The 20,091-nt window shown below is 34.1% G+C and overlaps 2 protein-coding genes across 3 annotated transcripts; one reads left to right on the forward strand and one right to left on the reverse strand.

The window, feature by feature from the left end:
• Positions 1 to 1,285: 1,285 nt before the first annotated feature.
• On the reverse strand, positions 1,286 to 9,460 carry plekhs1.4 (pleckstrin homology domain containing S1, tandem duplicate 4). Its single transcript, XM_087276533.1, has 9 exons — positions 9,373 to 9,460; positions 8,690 to 8,734; positions 5,371 to 5,465; positions 5,066 to 5,181; positions 4,737 to 4,871; positions 4,479 to 4,554; positions 4,298 to 4,357; positions 1,648 to 1,741; positions 1,286 to 1,553 (listed from the first exon to the last, which is right to left on the reverse strand). Exons 2-9 carry the CDS (start codon positions 8,694 to 8,696, stop codon positions 1,534 to 1,536), a joined length of 603 nt encoding a protein of 200 aa, XP_087132659.1. The 5' UTR covers positions 8,697 to 8,734; positions 9,373 to 9,460; the 3' UTR covers positions 1,286 to 1,533.
• A 4,992-nt stretch (positions 9,461 to 14,452) lies between these two features.
• On the forward strand, positions 14,453 to 18,590 carry si:ch211-28p3.4. 2 transcript variants are annotated; one of them, XM_087276525.1, is made up of 6 exons: positions 14,453 to 14,546; positions 14,614 to 14,723; positions 14,797 to 15,030; positions 17,385 to 17,404; positions 17,643 to 17,785; positions 17,946 to 18,590. In XM_087276525.1, exons 2-6 carry the CDS (start codon positions 14,688 to 14,690, stop codon positions 18,521 to 18,523), a joined length of 1,011 nt encoding a protein of 336 aa, XP_087132651.1. In that variant the 5' UTR covers positions 14,453 to 14,546; positions 14,614 to 14,687; the 3' UTR covers positions 18,524 to 18,590. The 2 variants fall into 2 exon arrangements, with proteins under 2 accessions (XP_087132651.1, XP_087132650.1); XM_087276524.1 differs by having other exon boundaries at positions 14,628 to 14,723.
• Positions 18,591 to 20,091: the final 1,501 nt, after the last annotated feature.

Genomic DNA, 20,091 nt, shown 5'->3' on the forward strand with positions numbered 1-20,091 from the left:
TGGATTTCTTTCAGGAATGCATGAGGTCACTTAATAATCTACTTTGCGAAAGTGATCAGTAGCTTTATTTCTCCGAAAGCTGCCTACTGGGGATTTTGGGGGAATTTAGTAAACACTTCTAAGGGTAATTGTTTTCCTCCCTTTCCTGGATTATTTACAAGTGTAACATTGGTTAGTTATATGGTTATATTACCGATGATGTTTTGTCTTATTTAAGAAAAGTAGGTTAAGTCAAAACAGTGAATAAAATCACAAAACATTGTTAGGGGCCAGTTTATTGTTATAATATTTAATACTTTTTAATGAAATAAAATAAAGAAAAAAATATTAGTGTATATTTTAAAGGGTGTGTAGCACACTGTTTTAGGATACTAGTGTGTGTGCATATACAGTTGAAGTTAGAATTAATAGCCCCCCTGGATTATTAGCCCACCTGTTTATTTTTCCCCGGTTTCTGTTAAACTGAGAGAAGATTTTTTCAACACATTTCTAAACATAATAGTTTAAAATAATAACTAATTTCTAATAATTGATTTATGTTATTTTTGCCATGATGACAGTACATAATATTTTACTAGATATTTTTCAAGACACTACTATACAGATTTAAGTGACATTTAAAGACTTAACTAGGTTAATTAGGTTCAACTAGGCAGGTTAGGGCAATTAGGCAAGTTATTGTATAACAATGGTTTGTTATGTAGACTATTGAAAAAAAATATAGCTTAAAGGGACTAATAATTCGACCTCAAAATGGTTTTTAAAAAATTAAAAACTGCTTTTATTCTTGCTGAAATAAAACAAATAATATTATCAGACATACTGTGAAAATTTCCTTCTGTTAATCATCATTTGGAAAATATTTAAAAAAGAAAAGAAATTTAAAAGGGTGGCTAATGAAAAATGTGACCCTGACCTGAAAACCATTAAGTTGCATGGGTTCAAACCCTTAAGTTGCATGTCAATACTGCATTATAAAAGTTAAAATGATCATTTTTAATTGAATAAAGATCATTGTCTATGAAAGTATTTTATAAATTTCCTACCATATCAAAATGTAATTTGTGATTTTTAACTTTATTATTTAGAACTATATTTAGCCATCTCTAAAGCCAATTGTCTCAGTATTCAGATTTTGAAAGAGATGCATCACCCTAATAAACCATACACCACTGGAAAACCTTTTGCTGAAACCTTTAATGGGGAATTGGCCATAATTTTGAGGTTATCTTGGATGTTATAAATTTGAAACATTTTGAAACATTATAATGTGAAACAATTCTTTGAATAGCAGAATATCTTTTTATTAAAATACAAAATTATGTACATATAATATAATATTATGATATAAAAGTATATGATACAATCTTAGTCAAATGTTGAAATAAAAGTAAAATACATTTCATTTAAAAAAAAAAGATATATTGAAATGAAAAAATAAAGCAAAAACATATTTACAACAAATATATCATGCTTTCAGTCTTGTTACCAGACTGTTGGTCTGTTCTGAAAGTTGGATATCAGTCATCATCTTCATGACTCACTATTCAGTTCTGTTTCATCAAGAACAAAAAGAGTGAAAATATTAGTGTCTGTTTGTGTGTGTATGTTTGCACTATGTTTCTTTTTTCTATACTTTTTTTTTACTTTTGACTTTTTTCGGAGTGTCATAGATGGGTTCTTGGGCCACGACTGACGGCAGCTCATGTGGAACATATTTAGTTTGACCCCACTGAGCTCCCTGTAAGAACAATGCAGATTAGGAAAACATTGCCTTGCTTTATGAATATATTGAACAGCAACAGCCAGAGCTGGGTAGATGTCATTTGTATTTGGTAATATAATCATGTGAATAATATGGAATAGTGAAATATATAGAAAATAAAAAAAATTGACTATAAGTATTTCAAAACAATTGTTTACTCTAATTACAAGTGCTGTTTGGAATCTGATTGCATCATCCAGATTACATATAATCTGTCACTGCCCAGCTCTCTGCCGCTGCAGTCCATTAAGAATTAAGGTGTGCTCATGCTTGGCAGCTTTGGTACAATTATAAATAAACTATTTTGGTTTGAACTAGTGAAAGAAGTGATCTGAACAAGCAGAAAAATATGGATCTCAGTTCACATGCAACTCTGGTGTATGAACACTACATAGACCAAAGACTTGTCAGCGAACCAAAAACAGAACATGTCACAAAATGCAAGAATAAAATTGACAGTGCGCACCTGTTTTATGTTTGTAATAGTTGCATGTTTGCAAAACATAGTTTAATGGTGTTATAAACATGACATAAAGATGTTTTGTTTTAGAAGTTTGAGGTTTTGACTCCTTTACACATTTAATGAGCTTCTATAAGCTTATGTGTATTGATTTACATGCAACTCCCCTTGCCACCCCATGCAAGATGCTGCCCTAGGTGATTGTTCAAAATGTCTATGTTTAAATCCACCAATGGGACCAATACTAGATTAGATAGAATTGCATATATAATAATAATAATAATGATAGTAATAATAATAATAATAATAATAATAATAATACAAGCTTTGTTTCTTAGGAATTCATATTTGATCGCTTGACTTAAGAATAGCAACACTTCTTTTCATTTGCAAAATAGTATCATCTGTAAAGATTTTAACAGCTTATCTTTTGTACATTTGTAGATCATCATGCACAAAGATGAAATCTTCACTACCATAGTGAAAGTAGCATGTATACTGTTGTTTTTTATGTATACTAAGAAAGAGGTGAAATATAGTATATTGCTTGTAATTATCACCATTTACTCACATCCTGGAGCATCGTTTGATAAGTTCCATTGTAAAATGTGAGCCTGACCTGAAAAACCTTAAGTTGCATGGCTACAAACCCTTAAGTTACATGTCTATACTGCATTATAAAAGTTAAAATGATAATTTTAATTGAATAAAGATCATTCTCTATAAAGGTATTTTATAAGTTTTCTACCATATCAAAATGTAATTTTTGATTTGTAAAACGCACTGCTTAGAACTTTATTTAGCTATTTTCAAAGCCAATTGTCTCAGTATTTAGATTTTTAAATAGATGTATCACCCTAATAAACCATACACCACTGGAAAACCTTTAGCTGAAACCTATAGTGGGAAATTGGCCATATTTTTGAAGTTATCTCATTTGTAAATGCATTTAATTAAATTAAATATGCTACTTGACAAAACAAGAATTCACATAACCTTACCTTCATGTTAAGTAGAAATGTTTATTTAAGGTTTCCACTTTTACACACGTTGATCAGTTTAAGATAAAATTTCTAAACTTAAGTTTTTAATAGAGTTAAAAGTTGATATGACATTTAGAATGTAAGCAGTACAAAAAAAATATTTTTAGAACGAGTAATTAATCTAGTTACAGTACATGTCCCTGTCAAAGGTCAGTGAATTTAAGCTAATTATTGATATTTTACAGTAATATCATTGGTAAAACCTAAAACTATGGTATGGAATCTAATTGCAATTTTCCCAAAAAAGGACAAGCCATTCTCGTAACTTTGTACTTTGTGTGACTGAAATGTAGGCAATGAATGACTAAGGCGAAGGCGAGAAATATCTTTAAAAAAAGGGTAGAAGACTAATAAAAACCCTGAGTTTAGAGAATAAAACCTGCTCCTGACCTGGTTATGTTCACAAGGTACCCCTGTAATTGACTCTGAGTAAAAATTACTTCTCTTTCAGAAACAGGCTTGACTTACTCTGCTTTCTCGAGTTTGACAAACCTGCCATTTTGAAACGGAAAACCCAGAATTTTTCTAATTTTTAGGGTTAACATAGTTTTCACCTAACCTTCTTTCTGAAACGAGTCCAAGATTAAATATAGAATTTTATTTATTTTTTTCTGGATCAAACACACTAAAGAAAACCAAAGTAAAAAAGGTGGAAGAAGTGCAGTGAGCACGTCTTGTTACAGTAACTAACAATTTATCCCATTACAACAACAAGAAGCAAGTTTCTAAAATTAGCAAATCAGTTTGTATCCAAATAACCAGAAGTTAATAAGCTTTTTGTTTAATTTAATGAGTATAACTGCATTTTTAAATCTACTAATTAAAATTATTAGGATTAACTTCAGTCAGTCAGTTGGGAGCTAAAATAAAAACATTCTTAAGAAAATTTGTCAAACTTTGCATTGGGCAATAACTAAAAAATACAGATATCATTTAAGATTATAAAACCTGTAATACCAGTTGGTGACATAACGCAGATCTATTTTTAGCAGACAGCCCCCTTCCCTTCCATGTGCCAACATACTGTACCTGCTCATTGTCTTTTTCCGATTGCGGAGGTTCGCTGATGCTTCTCATTGACCCAAATGTCTGTTTGATAGATGTTTATTTCAGATCATTCAATTGGAAGATAATATGTTGCTCATATGCACACATATAACAAAATGCATGAGACATAGTTATTTTCTGAGACAAAAATATTAAGTGTTACCTTGGGATCCAGCAATTTGTGTGGACGAAAATTTAAAATGGCAAATAAAGCGTTGAACCATTTCTCCATCTCCCAGCTGCACACACACATACAACATTATCAAACCAAATTTTTATAATCATATTTAAAACATATGCAACTATTGTTGTGTAGATAACATATTTATAACAGTTTTAAAGTGTTGTGCTCAATATATAAAGTAAAAAAGGAGCAACAATAAATCACTGTCATAAACAAAGCTCATAAATCAGGACAAACCTGTTTTCTCCAACGAGGAAGTATTCTCGTTCTGGGACTCGCATAAACATTACACTTGAAGGTGAACATCTGAAGTTTTCATGAATCCATTTCCACATTGCATGCATCTCGGGGCTCAAAAACATAAATGTGACCCTAAAAGACAGACAGAAAAACAGACATTCTTCCTTTAGGCTATTGTACAAGAGACATTTGTTAAGGTGGCCTGAGCAGATAAGATTGTTGCTAGCATGTAGGGGTTGACAGACCAGTTTTTTTTAGGGTTTAATGATCTGATAAAGTAAGCTGGACGAGTTACTGTGTGTGAAGTGTGTAACTGTTGATCATACTTGGATAAGTCAATGTTTCCCAGTGACTTGTTTTTCTCTTCATTTTTGTAGTAATTAAGCAGGCATCTGTCATTACTGTACTTTAGGAGAACAAAATACCTCCGTTTCCATGATTTCTGCAAAAATATAAAGAAACAAATACAGTATAACAGAAAAAAAAATGTATGTGGTTTACTGAAATATTCTACTTTTCTGATCTTGGAATAAAATAAAATTGGAGAACATTTATTTTCTTAGAAAATCCTGTTTCAGATTAACGTTGTTTCTTTCTTTTTGTTTGAGAAATTTATGTGCCCTAATCTTACCTGGTTCTTCAGGTGTTTTTCTGGGGGAGATTTGTAAAGGTATCCAGAACACAGTTGCTCCTCAGCTCCATGTATGTAATAAGTATAATTTTTATCTGCAGATATAAAAAATCTGTTTAATCTAGTTAGACATTAACAATCAGCTTAAAAGAAAAAGGTAATTCCTTTGTGTTTTTGAAAAGACAACATTGTAAAAAAGATACCCTTTCAGACTAAAAACAACTAAAAATGCTGTATTATGCATGCCAGGCCAGTAGATGGCGAATTCACTTTGTTAAAACAAACAAACAAAAATCTATGCACATGCACTGTTGTTTTATTTACCAATAGACCAAATATGCAAAAGAGAAATAATTAATTTTGCAAGGCAAGGCAAGTTTATTTATATAGCACATTTCATACACAGTGGCAATTCAAAGTGCTTTACATAAACAAGAATAAAAGAAACAAGTAAAATAAAAACAAATAATAAAAATGAGTAAAAAAAACACAAAACAGGTAAAATGTGATATAAAAGAATGAAGAAGAAGAGAAAAACATAATAGTGCAATCTGTCGGACGTAGCACAGTGTTCATTCAGTAAAGACACAGCTAAACAGATGTGTTTTCAGTCTTGATTTGAACATGCCTAATGTTGGAGCACATCTGATCATTTCTGGAAGCTGATTCCAGCAGCGAGGGGCATAGTGGCTGAAAGCTGATTCACCCTGCTTTTTCTGTTGGGTTTGTATTCAGTGAGCATATCTGTAATGTATTTAGGTCCTAGGCCATTTAGTGATTTATAGACCAGTAATAATACTTTAAAATCTATTCTGAATGTAACTGGCAGCCAGTGTAAAGACCTGAGGACAGGTGTGATGTGCTCAGATTTTCTGGTTCTGGTCAGAATTCTGGCTGCAGCGTTCTGGATGAGCTGCAACTGTCTGACTGTCTTTTTAGAAAGACCAGTGAGGAGTCCATTATAGTAATCCACTCTGCTGCTAATAAAAGTATGAACAAGTTTTTCTAAATCTTCACTAGAAACAAAGCATCTGATTCTTGCTATGTTTTTGAGATGATAGTATGCTGATTTACTAACTGCTTTGAGATGACTATTGAAACTCAGATCTGACTCCAGAGTCACACCAAGATTCTTGACTTTATTTTTTGTTGTTTGACCCTTAAAGCCAAGGTACGCATTTACCTTGAGAACCTCATCTCTGTTCCCAAACGCAATGACTTCAGTTTTCTCTTTGTTTAACTGAAGAAAGTTTTGGCACATCAAATTGTTCATTTCATCAATGCACTGGCAGAGGGTGTCAATGGGGCTGTAGTCATTAGGCAGTAAGGCTAAGTATTTCTGAGTGTCATCAGCATAGCTGTGGTAGGAGATTTGGTTCTTTCTCATTATTTGGCTCAAAGGGAGCATGTAAAGGTTGAACAGGAGAGGTGCCAGAATGGAGCCTTGTGGGACTCCACATGTCATTGGTGTCCACCTCGACCTATGGTCACCTATACTTACATGGTAACCTCTACCTTCAAGGTAAGATCTAAACCATTTGAGGACCATGCCAGACAGCCCAACCCAGTTTTCCAGCCTATCCAGAAGTATGCTGTGATCGACATTTATATTGTAGTTTCACTTGGACTATATTGATATTGCAAATTTTGAAAACATTCCCATTGAAACCCATTTTCAAATGTTTGCATTTTCCTCAGTGGCCAAAATGCATTTCGTGAGTTTACAAGATATTTGATTGAATGGAATAGGCGTGTTTGGCTGTTCTGCGAAAGGGTTAGGAGAGAGAGAGAAAGATAGTAGTCCAAACACAATGTCTAGCCATACCTCAAAGCGCTACCCCCTCTCTTATTTAAGTAGGAATCTGGTGGAGGGATGCTGAAATTTGAGGTAGGACTAACATGTTCTTGAACATGAACTTTTTGAAATAGTGGCTAATTCATATAAACTCGTACAATCTCATTGATACAATTTAGTATGATTTGCTCATTCCCCAATTACTGTTGTGTTTAAGGGCGAGGTTGGGTGCTACGCCTCCTTTTTTCAAAATCATACATTTTCGTATGACTGAACTCGTATGAAATAGCCACTAAACCGACCAAACGTAAAATGGTTACGTTTCCTTGTGAGATCAGCCTGGGTAGGACATGCTACACTATTAATAGGTTTTTGGTTTTATGCTGATAAATGAATAATGAATTGACCTTGCCAAAACATCTGCGCATGCTACTCCTGAATTCCCTTTATGAAACATCACAAAATGTTTTTCTTGATTAGTTGAAAATGTCTTGTTAATGGTACATATTTCACGGCTGTCTTAATCCATTCTAATTAGTCAGTCGCAATGCTATCTTAGGCAATTCGTAACTTTTTGATTTAGTGGCTACTAGGATGAATTCTTACAGTTTCATTTGTTCAATTTAGTAAGATTTGCTCATCCATCACGGGTGGATTTAGGGGTGGGCTTTGCGGCTGATTTCACGTTTCCTCGTGAAATCAGGCTTCATATTCCGAGGTATGTTATTCTGAAATAACAACCGCTTAAATAACACAGGCTCATCCAGGAACTCATCCATATGTCTACATCTACATTGTATATGCCTGTCTGTCACACTGCAATCTTTTAAGTGTTAGGCGCCATCTTGTGAATTAATAAAATGTACTGTAGGCAATACTTAATTTGTAAAATGCAAGGTCCCGGGAACAGATCAGGATAACAGATCCAGCATGTTCAGGAAGCAGAAATGTCGTGGACTATCGAAAAAAGGGGGGTGGGTTGTTGAGTCATGAACTAAATTAAAGGGGGTGGGGGCGTCGTAGGGGTAGGTGTTGTGGACTAAAGTCAAGAGTGGATGGTGGGGGCTGGTGGTCGTGGACGCAAGTAAAAACGAGGGGTGTCACGGGGGAGTCACGGATGAATTTACAAATTAAGCCCTGACTGTAGGTTAGTAGATGCTTCATTGAGATGGTTTTGTTTCATGCTAGTTTTGTGTTTTTGACTGTTTGGTGCGTCTTGTGACTAAACAATGCCCAGGTTATTGTATGCTTCATTAGCTGTTGTTTCTGTCAGTTTTGCCTTTAATTCAAGAATTAATAAGCTATTATGGCTCAGAACAATGTTTTGTGTCTGATCTTTATGTTTTCTGGCATAGTTGCTGTGCAATTAGCAGAATAACGTAGGGGACAGTTGGTTTCGCTGAATAATTAGACTTTATTCTGCGATAACAACCTCCTGAATGTACTTTATCCCCAAAGCTAGCCTATAACCAACCCATTTTACCTTCAGTCTTTTTGCTCTCAGACATTCACAAAAAAACATACCTGCCATTTTACAGCTTTGGTGCACAATGGAATGCTTTCAGTGACCTGAGAACAGAACAAGATGTTGTTGCAGTACGTTTTGCATATTCAGCATGATGAATTATTACAAGTGCCAAAGGCTTGAAACTCAAGATGTTTTTTTAAAAAAAGTACAATTAAAGCTGATGTCTGTAAAGCATGTTCCTCAAGGCTCATCCACATGGCCTAAAACTACAACATGAGGTGTGACACCATGACCCTCAGTACACACACACACACACACACACACACACACACACACACACACACACACACACACACACAGTAGTGCAATCTGTGTTTGCACTTGAACGTTTTTTAATGTATTTTAGCAGCCAAGAAAAACAAATTTTGTTTTAGATGCCATAGGAGATGCCATTTTGAGCAACATAAACAAGGACAATACAAATACAAGGATAATACAACAATAAAGCTATTCCCAGAGCGCCAACACACCTAAAAACATCTATTTTTTAAATTATTCATGCAAAGAGTATAGGAATAAATCACTCTAATATTGACTCATGATCTAAACTATCATCGATGCTGCTATTAGGTTAAATCACTTTTTTTTAACAGCTTTATATTCACTTCTACAGCAATCAGAATTACTCAGATATTTCAGAAAGTATGAATGTAATATTAAGCAAAAAAAGTGTCTCTACCTGATATACAGTAGATGCTTCTTGTCTGTGAGAACAGAAAATGTGGTAAAAATAATATGAGGAAGTTGACAACAAAGGTGAAAAACCTTATAAGTGATGTCACAAGGAAGGCGGTGATTTGAGACATGCTTATGCACTTGAACAAGAAAAACAAGTCAAGTACTTGCCTAGTTAAAACTAGCTTTGTGTACTTATTATTCATATAAAGTTAGACTATATTATCCCTGTAGTATACAGAATTGGAAGGGATTTGATGTTTTTAACAGACACTGCAGTCTTTTCGCTAAACTCAACTCCTCCTGTCTGCCATTTCTTGTAAAGATTGATAACTCCACCCTGAACTCACGCTATTGGCTGAGACGGTTCATGCACTGTAAAAAGTGATTAGTTACTTAAAACGAGTAAACCAATTGCCTTAAAAGAAACAAGTTGACTTTACAAAAATAGTGGATGTTGCTATGTTAATGTGTGGAGTTATTGGGATTCTCAAAGAAGCAGAGCATTGCTTTAATAGAGTTGACAACCAAAGAAAGTGTTTTACTGTAAATTTTACAAAAGAAATCTAGGTATTTGAATTCTCACACAAATTGGGTACCCTTTTTTAACAATTGCTACTACTGCTTTAACAACCACAACCAATACTACTACAACTACCTTATTTTTTATTTGAAAATGCATTACCTATTACATTAGCATTATTCTGTTCCTAAACACTTAACACATAATATATTAACATACACTTACCGGCCACTTTAATAGGTACACCTTACTAGTACCCGTTTGGACCCACTTTTGCCTTCAGAACTGCCTTAATCTTCAGTGGCAAAGGTTCAACAAGGTACTAGAAATATTGCTCAAAGATTTTTGCCCATATTGACATGATAGCATCAAACAGTTGCTGCAGATTTGTCAGCTGCACATCCATGATCCGTAATCTCCCGTTCCACCACATCCCAAAGGTGCTCTATTGGATTGAGATCTGGTGACTCTGGAGGACATTTGAGTACAGTGAACTCATTGTCATGTTCAAGAAACCAGTCTGAGATGATTTGTGCTTTATGACATGGTGCGTTATCTTGCTGGAAGTAGCCATCAGAAGGTACACTGTGGTCATAAAGGGATTGACACGATGCTCAGTTGCCACTAATGAGCCCAAAGTGTACCAAGAAAATATCGTTAATACAAGGCAGGCTGGATCCATGCTTACATGTTGTTGACACCAAATTCTGACCCTACTATCCGAATGTCGCAGCAGAAATCGAGACCCATCAGACCAGGCAACATTTTTCCAATCCTCTTTTGTCCTTTTTTGGTGAGCCTGTGCGAATTGTAGCCTCAGTTTCCTGTTCTTAGCTGAAAGGAGTGACACCCGGTCTGGTCTTCTGTTACTGTAGCCCATCTGCCTCAAGGACGTGTTATGTGTTCAGAGATGCTCTTCTGTAATCTTCAGTTGTAACGAGTGGTTATATGAGTTACTGGTATCTCTGGCATCAAGGCATTTGCGCCCACAGAACTGCCGCTCACTGGATACTGTAAACCCTAGAGATGGTTGTGCAAGAAAATCCAAGTAATTCAGCAGTTTTTGAAATGCTTAGGTCAGCCCATCTGGCACCAACAACTGTCACCTTCAATATCACTTAAATCACCTTTCTTCCCCATTTTGATGCTCGATTTGAACTGCTGCAGATCGTCTTGACCATTTATACATACCTAAATGCATTGAGTTGCTGCCATGTGATTGGCTGATTAGAAATTTGCATTAATAAACAAATGGACAGGTGAACCTAATGGCCGGTGAGTGTATAGTACTGCGTAATATATGCTTATATATGCGTTATATATGCTAATTTTAATTTAAACAACTGTTCATACATTCTACATCAACACAATCTCATGGCAATTTGTAAATTTGTAATTTAGCAGCAATCTTATTCATATAAATTCATATTTACTTTTGCAATTATTATGAATTTGGACATACTACTGTATTAATACTAAACTTCACATTTTGGTCATTAAGTGAACTGCAACTATAGTTTATTTTGTTGCTTATGGTCACTCTCTTGCACAGATAATGTACATAAGCCTCAAAGTAATTTTTTGCTTTTTGCTTGGAAAAATCTTGAAAAGCTCTTATATACAGCAGAGATATGCTGAAAATGATCATACAAAGAGGAACATTTAGTTAAATAAATAAAAAATCATTATAACTATCTATAATAAAAAGACTTTATTAAGGTAATTAAAGCCTTTGTTTGATGTCGATATTTGCACAAGCTCCAAATTCATGACATGAGGTCATCAGATTATTAAAATTACACTGTGATAATTTATAAAATATATATTATGAATCTCTCAATAGTTATTCAGCAACCCTCTGCCCTTCATCATTGTTAATAAATATTAGCTGCTTCAGTAAAATATCTACATTAGCTGAACATGAGGAAGATGAAACTGGGTTGGACATTTCAGCAGGACAATGATCCAAAACAGAGCTAAGGAAACTCTCAAATGCTTTCAGAGAAAGAAAATCAAGCTGTAGAATGGCCCAGCCAATCACCTGACTTGAATCCAATATAGAATAGAAAATAAAGATCAGATTTGATAGACAAGACCCACAGAACCGTCAGCATTTTTACACTCTGAAGACTGTGATAAAATCACACATTTTTTGACTTCATTGAGTGACTTAATTCTCATTATGAGAGGCTTCTTTAAGCTGCCATCACCAAAAAGTCTTTTGTATCGAGTATTAAATACATTTTAGTAGTTTAGTACTTTCTCATTGTGTCATCCCAATGTTATTAAACGTAAAAAAAAAAAAATCTGATTTGTTTTTCTTTTGGTTTATTTTAATATTTGTAATGTTTGGGGTTTTCACCTAAATTTGGTTCAATTTCAGCTCTAGTATATCATTCACAGGAAAAAACATGGCATGCTCAATATTTATTTTCGCACTGTAGATCTGACAATATGAGACTTTGAATTTAAAGTAGTAGTTCACCCAAAAAATGAACATGCTATGATTTACTCATCCTCCAATTGTTCCCACAAATGGATATATAAGGAAAAATGAAAACCAGTATTTTTTGTTCCAAGCATGAACGACAATGGCTGTTTTTTCAACATTCTTCAGAATATCTTTTGTGTTTTACCAAAAAAAGTTTGGAATTAGAGTGTGCATAAATTAGTTTGGTATCCCTTTAATAATAATTGCATGGCACATAGACATGACAGAACAGCTCTTTCTACATTTTTAATATTGTAAAAGTATTAGTTTCATTTGTCGTAGAATGGATTAAACCCAAAATATCATTTTAGAGTTTTTGGCAAAATGTCAAATTTGGCAAAAATCACCAATAACCGGGTTTTGTAACAAGTTTTTAATATTATGTTAATATAAAAGCAATTAACATGTGAATAATCAATTGTTGTTTACAAAATTCATGTTGCCACATTTTGTCCTAAAATGCTTAGCAAAAAGTGTGTTCTCATTTGCAACGTTTCAGAAAAAATGTACTAGGCTGTTTTGAAAAAAAATATAGGGTTCAGGAAGAATATACTGGAAATAAAAACTTTTTAGGAAATTATTGTAAAGTATCGGCTATATTTCAAAACTAAGAAGACTTATCAAAAACCTAGATGTTAGATTAAAGTCAGTTTCACACATCTAAGAAAGTACAGCTTCATCATGTTTTGAGGATTAATGCAATCATGGAAACCAGTCAGACGTCTATCTTTTAGATTCCAGAAGTCAGCCCCAAAGAAACTTGGCAACAACCTTATATTTGCTGAGTGTAAAAAACCCTGCCCTAATTTCCAGACAGGTTAAACTCTTGTGTATCAATCAAAGAGACACACTGCTGGCTCACGTCAGTTTCCACACATGTCTGCTCCTCCAATGGCGTGAGGCTGAATACACCATTGTTCACTGGCGCTGTGATAGGAAGTTGCCTGTGATGTATCCATGTGTTGTAAGAATATAGAAAGACAGCTGCAGGTGCTTTGGCACAGGCATCAATCCAAGCGTTTCTGCTCACACGCCATTCACAGAATCTGTATCAGTCATTACAGGGCTAACAGGGTCAGGGCTAAAGCCTATAATTGGGTGCAACCTGCTCCATAAGTGTTTCTGAACTATTTGGAATTTGGCCCAGTTGCAACAAGCAAACAGCAGCATTTAATTAAAGGTGTAGTTCACCCCAAATTAAAATGTACTCACTACACTGTAAAAATACTGGGTTCCACACAGTTGGTTTGTGCTGCAACAACATGAAGGAATTAGGTTAAATTTAAGTAGATTAAATATAAAACAATTAAGTTGACCCCCCCCCCCCCCCCACACTGTTTTGTCTATTTAATAACCCTTCAAACCTTTATAAGTTTCTCTTTTCCTGTTGAACACAAAAGTAGATGTTGAAAACATTTAGGAACCTGTAACCATTCACTATCATGGTAGCTAAAACAAACATAGTAGAAGTCAATGGTTACAGGTTTTCAGCATTTTTCAAAATAATTGATTTTTTGTTTAACAGAAGAAACTTGGTAACCCTTTATTTTGATGTTTCATTTGAGTATTAGTAGACTGTCTGCTTAATATCTGTGAGACTGCTCCTTTAAGAGACATTTAACTGACTATAAGAAACTTTGCAAGTACATGTCAACTTACAGTAACCCCTAATCTAACAGTCTACTTATAATCTAATGAGAATTAGTTGACATGTAACTTAAATTTAATGGACCATTAAAATAAAGTGTGACCAGAAACTCGAACAGGCTTATGACAAGTAAGTTTTGAGTGCACTATCCCTTTAAAAGTCAAAATGTTAGATGTTTCATATCAGAGTGTGATATAAATAGAGGCTTTGTTTGGCTTGAAGTGCCTCTTCTCTTCTCTTTTGAGGGCAACATGTGCACAGACAAGCAAACCCAGTTCTGCTCCTTTAGTCCTTCAGCCAGATTTACGGACCTCAACGCAAATACTTCCCAGGGCACAGGAACAACAGATGGACCGACACCCCTCCTCCATCCTTGGCATCCCAAACGTACCGTATAAAGCTCAAAGTTTAGTACTTGGGCTAGTCATTCACAGGGGATAATAAGACTGGAAGGAAAACAAAACCATTAAAATAAGTGAAGAACTTGAGCTCTCAATGATGAAGACACACACCAAGGTAAAGTTTGAGCAAATTCATATGCATAACAAAATCAGCATATAGAGTGTTTTGGACTTGATTTCAGTTATCATATTCAAGGACACTCCAACAAAACATGAGGAGGACCTGAGGAGACAAAGAGACATTTTGGCTTTCCGAATGAAGAAGCTGTCATCAAAACAATCCGATTTCAATGTAAGTCAGTGAAACAAGCATTAACATATGAGAAATACAATCTTGTTTGAGTATCTTTGATTTATTTCCACAGAGCAAGACGGCAGCTCTAAAAGAGAAGATTAAGAAGAAGTATGATGACATGAAGAGGGTTTTGGACGAGGATCTGAGAATTACATTTAGTCAGTTGGATATTGAGAGCGAGGCCATGGAGAGAACGCTTGAAGATGGCATTGAGAATTGTTACCGCCTCACGCAGGAAATTGATCAGCAGCTTGCTGAACTCACGGCACAGATGGAGGAAGACGAGTGTCAGGGGCAAGAGAAGGTGCACTTTCTGTACAGAATGCTGTCTTGTAATAGCCGTAGTTTTCATATTTTGTAATGTGCAGGTGTTGTTCATTTATTTGCGAATGTGGATTGCATTATAGGACCTTGATCTCTGCTCTGTTGACATTTAATGTTGTAAATCAGCTGTGCAGTTTAGCAAAGTGACTTTTTTTGACATTTTAGTAGTTTGAAAAAATATAGCGTATAAGAAATACTAGATGTCACGTTAGTCCAGTGGGTAGCACTATTGCCTCACAGCAAGAAGGTCACTAGTTCGAATCCCGGCTGGGTCATTTGGCATTTCTGTGTAGAGTTTACATGTTCTTCCAGTTTTTGCGTAATCTAGTCCAAAGACATGCGCTATAGGTGAATTTAAAAAAAGCTAAATTATCCGTAGTGTATGTGTATGAATGCAAGTGTGTATGTATGTTTCCCAGTGTTGGGTTGCGGCTGGAAGGGCATCCGCCCTTCTATAAAACATATGCTGGATAAGTTGGCGGGTCATTCCGCTGTGGCGACCCCTGATTAATAAAGGGACTAAGCCCAAAAGAAATGAATGAATAAGAGAAATAAGTCTGTAAAATAACTGAAAATGTATACTGGCAGTTTTGTAGCGTAATATACACCAACCCAGGCGAAATATCACTTAAAACTATTAAAATTATTAATAAAAGTCACTTTTTAAACTTTTAAAACTTTATAGAAACAAGGAAATATGAAAACATGAATCGCAAAATATGAAAAACTGCTAATTTAGTAACATTTTTACAGTGTAGGTAGTAAATAAATGCTTTTTATTCCAATTGATGTCCAAATGTAATTTTACATATATCAAGAAAGCAACTGCGCTTTAACATCTGGAAGATCTTTAAAATAATATTATTCAGCATTTTTGGTAAACTTATATTCATGAAGAAAACATGGGAAAAATGTATAGTCAGCTGAAATATTAAGTAAATTTATAATCATAAAAATATTAATCAGCTCGATCCATTTTAACATGGGTAATTATGAGAAATGTACATCAAATTACCAAATGCAGCTTTTATTAAGTTTATTTGTTTAACATAGAGTGTATATATATTTTTTTTAAAACATAGTATATTTTTTAAAACATAGGATATTTTTAAAACATAGTATATTTTTTAAAACATAGGATATTTTTAAAACAGAGTATATATAAAATTTTGAAAAACATATATATATATATATATATATATATATATATATATATATATATATATATATATATATATATATATATATATATATATATATATATATATATATATATATATATATATATAGAAAGAGAGAGAGAGAGAGAGAGAGAAAGTGTTGGGTCAGTTTTTTTAAAGAAAATTATTCTGTTCTATCAAGGCAGAATTTATTTAATGTAAAAAATTGTTAAATACTTATTTATTAAATTGTATGTAGTTTAAAATGAAATTATTACTCAAGTCATTCATTTATTTATTTTCTTTTCGGCTTAGTCCCTTATTAAGTCCCTCGCCACAGAGGAATGAACCGCCAACTTATCCAGCATATGTTTTACTCAGCGGATGCCCTTTCAGCTGCAATCCATCACTCGGAAACACCCATACACTCTCATTCACACACATACTATACGGCCCCAAATCACCTATAGCGCAAAACCAAACCAGCAACTTTCCTGCTGTGAGGGGACAGCGCTACTCACTGCGCCACCGAGTGGCCCTACTCAAGTCATTATTGCTTTTATGACTATTATCATTATTATTAATAATAATAATAATAGTGATAATAGAGTGATTTCTGAAGCATTATGTGGCTGAAGTTGGAAATAAATCGTTGGAATAAATCAACAAATTAAATGATAAACTGCTTTTAAACAGTTATTTAATAGCGCAACAACATTTCACAATTTTACAATTTGTACTGTATTTTTGATTAATTAAATGCAGTCTTGATGAGCAGGATAAGCTTATTTTAAAATACTTAAAAACCCTACTGATCCCAAACTTCTGACCGGTAGTGCATATTTCCACCGCTTTTCACAATAATTATTGTTTCAAAGCAGCTTTACAAAAGGTGCACATTATTGCATTACAATAAAAATTGTTATTGTTACAATAACATTATTAGTTGCTAATAACAAATTAGCTAGTAATTACTTTCAACAGTTAAAGTTAATATATGTAAGCATAGTTAACCTGCAGTTATATTGTAAACAGATGATGTCATTGTGTACATGTTTTCATTGTATGTAAGTGTTATCAAGTTTTGTGCAATTGGTCATTAATTTGACAGTCATCGCCTTTTCTGTCTTAATTTTTCCTTTTCTTTTTGTATCATTGTTTTTTTTTTATATAGATGTCTGAGATGAAAGAAAGGTAAGTAGAGTTGCACTTTTGGGAATTTTACATGTACGTGAATGCAACCACACCAAGTTTACTGGAACAGTTTGTTTGTTTGTTTGTATTTCGCCTTCATGACGCAGGATTTCCAGTGGCATGAATGAATAGCTCTTAAACTACCAAACTTCAAGCATGCAGTCTGATTTGTGCACCACGTTACTTCCCGCTTGTGTGGCGAAAGCATTTTTCTTCACCTATTCTTCCTTGTTTAAAGGATAGCGGAGACTTTGAAGAAGACCGATCCTGAATTAATACAGCTGGATGAGTTTAAAAACGAACAGCTGCTCGGGTTAACCATCAACCTGCTGCTGTTCATTCGCTCTCAAGTTCCTGTCACTAAGAAACTCTTCCAAAGTTGTAAGGATCTTTACATTTTCCCATAACACTTGCTCTTTTTTTTAACACCTAAAGCAAGTTCAATGATGTTTTTATCGCTACACATGCAAAACCTGTCCAGTCCTTTAGAAAAAATTTTCTAAATATAGTCTAATTTCACATTGCTTTTGGCAATTTTCAGACGCCCAAGAAGTCATTCTGGATCCTAATTCCGCTCACCCAAAGCTGATTATTTCCCCTGAGGGTGACTCTGTCACTTACACTGATACCTGGCAGGAGGTTTCGGAAAACCCCGCTCGATTTGACACCACCTTGAATGTGATAAGCCGACAGGGCTTCACGGAAGTTCGCAGCTACTGGGAGGTGGAAGTCACCGGTAAAACATACTGGGAATTAGGCCTCACATACCCTGACATCCCCAGAAAGGGCCGTGAGGAGGACTGCTGGTTGGGCCGGGGTCCTTCATCATGGTGTATTGAGTATTTTAATGACATCTACACAGCCTGGCACAATGGCGTTCCCCATTTGCTGACTGATGTCGGTGGAAGATGCTTTAAACGCATTGGCATTTTCTCCAGCACAGAGGGAGGGTTGGTTTGTTTCTTGGGGGCTGACACCATGACGCCGCTATACAGTTTTTGCGCTGGCACCTTCACAGACTTACTGTTCCAGGCTTTGTGTCCTGGGCATGACAACCAGGGGACAAATGGGAAACCACTGCTGATTTGTGATCCATCGAAATCTGCACCAATCTTGTGATAGACAGATGATGTGGGCTGGGGTTGTTAAATGTAGCTGAGGTTTATAAAACATCATTGGGAAATGTGTTGAGTCTCTGCTTTAATTGTGAATCGAGCTCTGTGGCTTTATTATTGGTTAGTGATTTGATAGTTGTCATAAAAAACACTGCAGAATTTAATTAGAGAAGCATTTAGGATCAAAATTAGTCTATAGAGGACCACATTTTGGCCTGCTTTGAATGAAATAAATTCACATTTAATTTTAGTTTATTTGCATTTATTTTAAATATACAGTTATTGACCCTCCTGAATTATTATCTCTGTATGTTTGTTTCCCCCAATTTCTGTTTAACAGAAATATATTTTTAACACATTTCTAAAGATAATAGTTTTTAAAAAATACTCATTTTTAATGACTAATTTCTTTTATCTTTGCCATGATGACAGTACATAATATTTTACTAGAACAATTTCCAGATACCAGCATTCAGCTTAAAGTGATATTTAAAGGCTTAACTAGGTTATTAAGGCAAGTCTTTGTATAACGATGGTTTGTTCTGTAGACAGTCAAAAATAATAATAGTAACCTTAAATAATAATAATAATTTACAGTGTTTATACAGTAACCATATACAGTGCTCAGCATAATTACACCCCATTTTGTAAATGAGTATTTTTATCTATTGCTCAGCGAATGTGGGTAATATATGGTGCATTTGAACAAAACAGATTTATTAAACATATATATTAATTTAAATTACATTTTAGCCACAAAACATCTTTAGTAATGGTTAGATAATGTATTTAAATTCATGCAAAAAAAAAAAAAAAATACAAACTACAGCATTTCTACTGAATGTTATATATTGTTGTTTCTCTTGATTTTTGCTATTTTTGAAAATGTATTTATTATTTTCCCTTAACATCTAAATTTGGGCTACTAATTTTTGAACCATTATTGTAAGTTATTTTGTTAGATAAGCTCCAGATTTGGCTTCAGTACTGACTAATCTAATGTATATGCACAAAAATAATATTGTAAAGCTTCCTATAGAAAATATTAATTTAAATGAGATATTTGTGGGGGGTGTACTTATATATGCTGTGCGCTGTATTTATTTAAAGCTGTGAAAAAGGAGACAACTTGGACATTCTCACTTTTTACTAGATTTTTAAAATCGTACCTAGATTAGCTATGTTCTGATAACATCCCCCCCCCCCCCAAATTTAAACTAAAATTTAATTATTTAGATATTTTCTTAAAGAAAATGACAATTACTTAAAATAAAAATGTTTTATTGTTCAGGATTATTCTGCAAAATATTGATTTATTATCTGAAAGCTTGGCGTATTGTCTAAAATGCTCAAAATGACAACATTTTTTGTTTTACATTTGTTAGAAACATTCTCACTTCACCAAAATCTGTCTGTCTATCTATTATATTAAATAGATAGTATATATTAAATAAATGAATAAATAAATGTATAAATTCAGAAGTAATGGATTAAATTAATTACATCTCACAAATGTCTAATTCAAATTACACACAAGATTTCTAATTAAAATACATGGTGTATATTATATAC

This window comes from Danio rerio, chromosome 12 (assembly GCF_052040795.2).
Source record: "Danio rerio strain M-AB ecotype USA chromosome 12, GRCz13ab, whole genome shotgun sequence".
Lineage (NCBI taxonomy): Eukaryota > Metazoa > Chordata > Actinopteri > Cypriniformes > Danionidae > Danio > Danio rerio.